Genomic DNA, 7,817 nt, shown 5'->3' on the forward strand with positions numbered 1-7,817 from the left:
GGTCAGTAAAAACTGCCAGATGTATGTCTTGATGGAGATGAACGAAAAGAAAACACAACCATGTTTGCAACACAAGCACACAAAATCAAAATATTTTAATAGTATCTTTGTATCCATTAAAGTGTAATAAATTGTGTGCATTATGATTACACATCTTGGGTGCGTAGCACGTTAAATAAACTAATTCTCAAACCTGAGTTACCAAACAAGCCTTAACTTTATTTAAGGAGGAAAAACAGAAAATTTATAAAACACTTACAGACTTCCAAAAAAACAGCTTCTGATAATTTTCTTCTGTTTGATCTTAAAAAATAAGCTTGAAAATCAAGATCTACACTTTTTTATTCACTCTATAATATATTTAATCTGCTATTAACAAGCAATAAAATAAAATCTACTTTGCTGGTTCACTAACAGACAGTGTGAGAGCTCATTACAACAATTCAGCTATGTTGGATTTAAAATTGAGTTTTTAAATCAATAACTATGTTGCAAAATATCAAAACAATTTTGTGCAGAAACTATGTGACATACATGATTATTAATTAACATGATATTATTGATTATTGATTGATGACAGTAATATTTGTGTCTAAACCCACTGTGATTAAACCAAAGTAGTAAGAACTGTTTACATCAGATTAAGGCCACATAATACAGTCAGATGGCGGGTCCCGAGTCCTGGACAACTTTGTCTGATGACACAGCAGACAGTATGGCCTGAAACTGGACTGTTTTTTCCAGCAGTTCAGTCATGAAGGATGAGTTGTGAACCAGCGACTCTGCTGTGTTTCTGTTTGGACTCTGCTGCAGAATATCCTCGGCATGTTCAAACATTTCATCGCTGTAGTGTGCTCCCCCATTTGCTGCCACCATCTCATCAATCTTCTTGATCAGCTCGACCACTTGAGTTCTGCTCCTGTTCTTGTTGTTGAAGACATGAAACCTGTTGCCGCATCTGTTCAGCACCTCTCTGAGTTTCGCATTGCCAGTTCGTAGATAGTCATGTATGGTTATGTTTTGTCGTCTCAGCTTGTCTCCATGAGTGAACAGGACGATCATGTAGTTTGATGCTTTCGGTCCAAACATTTTCTCCAGGGCCTGCACACAGTTTTCTTCTTCTTTGGTGAACCTGCCGATCTGAAGGACCAGCAGGAAGACGTGAGGGCCTGGAGACGACATATGGATGCATTTTGCAATCTCTGTCTTTATGCAGTCTACACTTGTAGACGTGTCCATAATACCAGGGGTGTCGACCACATGGATCTTTCTGGAGCAGTCAACTCTTTCTCTCTCACAGGTCTCCGTCACTGACTCTGGACTTGTGTTAGACTTAAAAACATCTTGTTTTCTGCCCAAGATGGTGTTACCAACGGCACTCTTCCCAACACCAGTTTTCCCAATCATCACAATCCTCAGAGGAGGACCTGCAGAAAGACATATATTCTGTTTATTTCTGATGTATTTATTGGAAGAAAATATTGTAAAATTCTTTCAAAAATCATGTGTAAAAATTCTTAAAAGTGACTGCAGTATGGACATAAAGAGTCGACATAAAAGATCCAGACTCACCATCAGGGATCGAGAAACTGTTGCCCATCTCTGTTCTTGATTTTTGGGGAATGAACAGAAGCACAGCTGTCCACTGTTTTGGCATGAAGCAGTTTCCAGAGCTCCACCCACAGGGAGGATTCAGTCTATCAGAGTATTTCAGTAAGAGTCTGTCTGAACAAAGCTGATTCAGAGACTCTAGGTGAAGCTACAGTTTGTTCGTCTTTAGGAATCTGACAAGAAGGGTTCTACCAAGCCTCCAAGTAAGTGACTCTTATTTACTTAATTTTTTCCTCTTTACCAAGACCCATCACATTTATACATCTACATCTTAAAACTTCTATAAAGATATCTGCTTGTGTTTAATATTGAAAAATCACAAATTAATATGTCTGAACTCATTTATTGGGACTTTGTTGGCTTTTGGTTTGTGATTTCAAGAGAAGTTACTCAGAATGTTTTTTCCAAATTCCTTTTGATATTCAGCCACAGTATTAAAGAAAGTATTAGAGAAAACTGCATTTTTATTCAATTTTATATATTGTGACATGCAGCTACATTACTATGTTTGTTATTCTGCGTTCATGATTAATTCAACACTTAATCACGGTAAGTGTATAAAAATTGTCCATAATGTTAAATCTATAAGCTGCTTATTCCAAAGTCCCTTGATTGAGTTAAAACATATGAATGATTTTATATTTTTTCATTAGTATTACTTCTTAGTCTTGTTTTAAACATTCAGTGAAAAAAATAACTTCTTTGTTTTCTACTTTACAATCGCTATGCAATATTAAAATTATATTTTTTCCTGATTACACAGTCGGTAAACTCAATTCTTTATTGTTTTTCACAAGAACCACTTGAAACAGAATATACTACCAAACAGTGTTTCCCTTTCAGGAACATACAGACATGGTCTACTGCATTAAAATATTTAGAAGCAATCCACTAACTTGTCTTGCCTTGTCAAAAGAGATTGTAACATATGATTTCTCTGACTACTAATAGTTATATAACATTATTGTTTGTGTTTCAGCAGGTTATCCCAACATGTTCACCATCGCTCTGCTCGGCAAGAACCCTGCGTTCAACTATACAGTTAAAAACACAATCCTCAGTAATGAAAATGGTTCTGATAAAACACTGAATGATTCTTCTGTCAAAGGGAACAACCCTTTCAGAATCATCAGTACTTCTTATTTCTCTGATGAAGAATGTCCAGACCAGCAGATGAACGACTTCATGGCACATTGTTCTTCTGGCATCAATCTGTTCATACTGGCAATAGATTCACAAAATGCTCAGAGACATGAAGTTATTTCTCAAGTAGTTAAACTTCAAGGTATCTTTGGAGAAAATGTCACACAACATTTAGCTGTTGTGTTTGAAAGCTACAAGAGCTACAAGTCACTCCGTCAGCTGAAGGAAACGTTCCACATCAAGATGGCAACCCCGTGTGAACATCTGGTCTGTAGCTGTGTGAAGTGGTGTTTGAAGCGCCAGCTATTCCTGTACAACTACAAAGACTGCTGTAACAAAGTTGGGAATAAAAGGATAAAAGATGTGAAAAGGTAAAAATTTAATCTGGGCAAGTCAGTTCTCATTATGTGTATTTTCTGTGAATATTTAATACCATTTTATGAAGCTTGTGTTCCTCTGTATATGTTCTCGTGGTGGGTTTCTGTTGAGTTGTATTTTGAAAGGATCTAGTTTTTCTCATGTTTCTGACACAACTAATGTGATAATGACTGACATCCATAGCAACAACAACAATGGCAGTGGCAGACTAAGTAAAGGGTTTCTATAATATGATTAATTATTGTTGAAATGAACAAATGTTTTTGAGTTAATCAGATCTGTTAGATCACTAATGTTAAATGCACAAGTTGACCAAAAGCGCTCCTCCAGAGTTTCAGTAATTTACACTTAATGGGTACTTTCCACAACACATAGTGCAAGAACAATATGAACAAATTGAAACAATTTTATTTTTTAGATTAATATGTCACATCCTTCACTTATCATTACACAGAAAAATAAGGTACTTCCAGTTATATTTTTGTCTTTATAACTGACATTACGACTTCATCAGAGTGTGAACATTTCAGGTGCAGTTTTGTCGAACTGTAACGATACAGTCTCTAATCAATACAGCAAAAGATATCAGTTTGGGTTCCTGCAAAATACAGCAATATTATGTTTTATCTTTCCAGAACTTTCCCTTTGCTGAGAAAACCCACTGAAAACACATGCTAGCTAAACAAAAATGTGAAAATTTCCTATGAATTGGTTTGCTGTAATTTATATTCTTATTGTTTCAGGAACGAAGATCATCATGAGAGATCAGGTAAGTCTGTATTGTAAATGTATGTTGGGGTGTTAGTTAATATTTTTAAAACTATCATTAGCAATTACATTTAATGCATCAATAAAAATAAATGCCATAAATAAATTACACTCACACACTAATTTAGTCCACACAATGTTTGGGTTCAACAAATTCAACGCAAAAATTTGCATCAGTGTTTCTGAGTTATGGCAACTTGTCATAAAGTTCTGTTTAAAAAACTAACTACATAAAGTTAAAGGAACAGTCTTTTCCTCTATGATCAAAACGATTTTTAATTGACTTACTTAAATATCTGAGGTTAAGATAATGGAGGGGACTTGAAATGTTGTTTTGAATCTACTAATGCAGAAATTTGAACTGAAAATTCACATAACATAATATTGAAATGAGTAAATTAGATTTATTTTTAATCTTGTAGAATGTATTTAATTAAGTGGGGGACATTGGTAGGGATGGGAATCAAAAACCATTTCTTTTTGAGAACCGGCTCCCAGTAACTCGATTCCTAAGAATCGTTTGTTAACGTGCCCGACGATTCCGCTTATCGATTCCTGTTACATCGCAAAAACGTGATGACGTCACACGCAGGTTCTGGACTTTTCCAACATGGCGTCCCGGCAGAAGCACTCAAAAGTGTGGCTATATTTCACTCGTAAAGACGACACCAGGGCTACTTGCAACACTTGCAATGCTTCAATTTCATCAAAGGGTGGAAATACTTCCAATATGCTCAAACATCTGTCCACCCAGCATTTAATTAGTTTGCGGAAATGTACCACATTTGATACACTACTTAGCGCAGGTAAAAGCAGGAGCAAAGCTAACATCTCGGCGTCGTCTGCTTTACATGTCGAAGGTAACGATAAACTCCTCCAGGTCCTGTACATTCTGCACAAAAATTGTTAATCTACCAAAGTTTATAAGGCCAGATATGCTCTATCTTCTGTCCAAAGATGACAATATTAAAGCGTCAAAGCAAACAAACCCATCTGTATTTTTTCATGCCCTCACCCAATGAGAATTGATAAGAGAATCGATAAGGAATTGGATCGATAAGCAGTATCGATAATGGAATCGGAATCACTAAATTCTTATTAATTCCCATCTTTGTGTTTTGTTGCTTGAAACAAATGAGCCATAATAAAGTACAACACACTGGAAACACAGACAGTGCTTGACACAGAAACAGGTAATTCAATTACACAATGTCCCAAATGTGGGCTCAATATTATTGTTTCAATAAACTATAGTTCATGTTGTAGATATATTTGCTGATACCTGTATCATTTACATTTCAATTCTACAGGTTCCTACATTGATTCACCACGTGAGTAACATCGTAAATTTTTTATCCCTTTGTACTTGTTTTGTAAAAGATCACTATTGTTTTACTCTTGGTGCATAATGGCAATAACCCCTCATATTCAGGCTTATCTTAGACTGTCAGAAATTACTGCTTATAAAAATACATTCTCTCCAAAACTGTGGCAATTTTTCATACTTCAATGTTTCTCTTTTGTAATTCACACATGTATGTTTCTGTGGTAAAACATCTATATTATACATTTTATACTTCTCAGGTTCAGCAAACTTGCCAACTTGTACCAATGATGCACCTGCAGAAACACCACAAGAACAGTTCATTGGTAATTTTAGAAAATACAACACAATGCACTGAACTAATTTTAAACCGAAACTCTGATGATTATTATTTTTTACTTTGCAGTATCCAGTTGCTAATTAACAAATGCAGAGGTAAAATGAAGCTAAGATATCTCAGATTTTCATGACTTCCTTTAGTTCTGATGCCCCCTAGAGAAACTGATGGTAACTGTTGATGAAATAACTGGAAGTTTGTACCAACTGCTTCTTACAGGTCAGAGAAATTCTTCCATGTCACTGTCAGAATTCAACGTAGTTCTGCTGGGATTAGCTGGGACTGGAAAGAGTGCATCTGGAAACACCATCCTGACTGCTATGAACCCCGAACTGACTCCAAGTCAGCTTTTTGTATCAAGGCCAAGCTCCACACCAGTCACCTCCAAGTGTGAATTCAAAGTGATAAATGTGTTCGGCAGGCTGGTTAGAGTGGTCGACACCCCAGATTTCTTGGATGATGAAATAGACTCTCACACAGAAGTAGATGAGTGTAAGAGGTACTGTCAGCCAGGACAGTGTGTGGTGTTACTGGTGATACAGATCGGTCGGTTTACAGAAAATGAGATGCGAATATTAGAAAGGCTGGAGAATAAGCTTGGATGGAGGATCAGGGAGAGCACAATCATGCTGCTGACACATGGAGAGAATGCAAAAGGCCAGGAACAGAGATTCATTGCTGAACGGACTTACCTCGACTCCATGGTGAAAGCATGCGGCAGTCGCTTCCATGTTTTCAAGAACACCTCCAAGAAGCCCAAACAAGTCATGGAGCTCTTTAAGAAAATTCCAGATTACAAAACAATATTCCCAGAGTTCACAGAAAAACCATCACACAGTACTTGCCAAATGTCTTAGCTTGATTCACACCGAATGTCCAAAAAAACAGTGCTTTCAGCCTCCGAGTACCAGTCTGTGTAATGTTTAAACGGCAAATGTAATGTGTTGATGTCATGTGAACTTGCAATTATGGTGTAATATATGTGAAGATTGACATACTTATTTGCATATTTTATGTGTTTATCCAGAATTTTTTTTTTAATGTTTATTCATGTAAACTATTTGGGAAAGTGAAGAAATCTTTAGAGGCGTATAACTCAGATACAAAGATGGATATTAGTTTCACCACTGTGTTCTGTATTGAAAAAAGTCCAACATGTGTTTAGCCAAAGATAACATGCAGGTCAGTAGTCCTGCTGTGGTATTTAAAAAAAATATTCTAATCTACTGTATAAATTTTGCAAAATGATAAATATCCTGTTTCATTTCTGCTTTTTCTGTGATTAATGATTATACAAAGCAAAGTTTTTCAATGAGCTCAAAAAGGAATGCAGTGAATAATAAAACTAAACTTAATGCATAACTGTGAAGTATTGATCAGTTCATCATTTCTTTTCATAATGTAGATACTCCGTTAACAAAAAACACAATTTACACATAATTTAACATCACATGACTTTCACAGTGCAAAAAGCTCTGAGTAATTATGCAGCTTCCTTTTAACAAGCAGGACTTTTAACACTGAGGATGGATGATCATCCCTAAATCTTGTTTAAAGTAATCACATTTTTTTGCTTTTTGTCAAACAGTATAAGATAGTAGGCCAATAAGAAGATAAATGTTTTGATTTATGATCAACAATCGTTTTAATTTTGCAAAGGTCAAAAATTTGAATGCAAGATTCGATAATTTTATATTGTTCAAAGAAATAATCATGCATCATTATCAATGTTGTTTCTCGTCACTGATAAATCACTCATCATTTAGTGTGTAAAAATATTAAAATCATTAATTCACAGACCCCACTTCGCATACTCAGACTTATGGACCCCATTTTGCAGGAAGGCATGCATACATGTACACACTCCTTCACCACATTCATTGTGTTTTCTGCTTTTTGTGATTCGTGTTTGCTTCAGGGTCGCAACATCCACAACTTTTTTCCAATCAAAGGTAAACAACAAATTAAAAATGTTTTTTTTTCTCTCTCTCAGGAATGGGAGAACAAAAATAGATATAAATCATATTCCAGATGAAAATTCTAATTGATTCATGCTGGCATCTCTAACAGAATTGTTAATATGGAGGCCTATGATTGAGAGCAATATTTCTGACAGTTTGCTGTCGACGAACATCTGCTGTTGTGTATTAAAAATGTTTACTAGCATCTTCACAGCCTGATCTTTGCTGCTCACAAGTGGACGAATCATTTCATGTAAGTACTAAATTCACAACATGACCATGAAGCCCTATAAAT

General features: G+C 35.7%; 1 protein-coding gene across 1 annotated transcript; it reads right to left on the bottom strand.

Moving 5' to 3' along the window:
• Positions 1-474: 474 nt before the first annotated feature.
• Positions 475-1,625, bottom strand: LOC110972140 (GTPase IMAP family member 7-like). Its single transcript, XM_022222538.2, has 2 exons — positions 1,573-1,625; positions 475-1,427 (listed from the first exon to the last, which is right to left on the bottom strand). The coding sequence occupies exons 1-2, from the start codon at positions 1,598-1,600 to the stop codon at positions 661-663; spliced, it is 795 nt and encodes a 264-aa protein (XP_022078230.1). The 5' UTR covers positions 1,601-1,625; the 3' UTR covers positions 475-660.
• Between the last annotated feature and the right edge of the window lie 6,192 nt (positions 1,626-7,817).

The sequence above is a fragment of the Acanthochromis polyacanthus genome, chromosome 18 (assembly GCF_021347895.1).
Source record: "Acanthochromis polyacanthus isolate Apoly-LR-REF ecotype Palm Island chromosome 18, KAUST_Apoly_ChrSc, whole genome shotgun sequence".
Taxonomy (NCBI): Eukaryota; Metazoa; Chordata; class Actinopteri; family Pomacentridae; genus Acanthochromis; species Acanthochromis polyacanthus.

What these genes read in the sequence shown, in the direction of transcription:
- LOC110972140 (XM_022222538.2), bottom strand. Translation starts at nt 1,600, where the DNA reads ATGGGCAACAGTTTCTCGATCCCTGATG. An exon ending in CAGTTTCTCGATCCCTGATG is followed by an intron (nt 1,428 to 1,572) that starts GTGAGTCTGGAT and finishes GTCTTTCTGCAG; the next exon opens with GTCCTCCTCTGAGGATTGTG.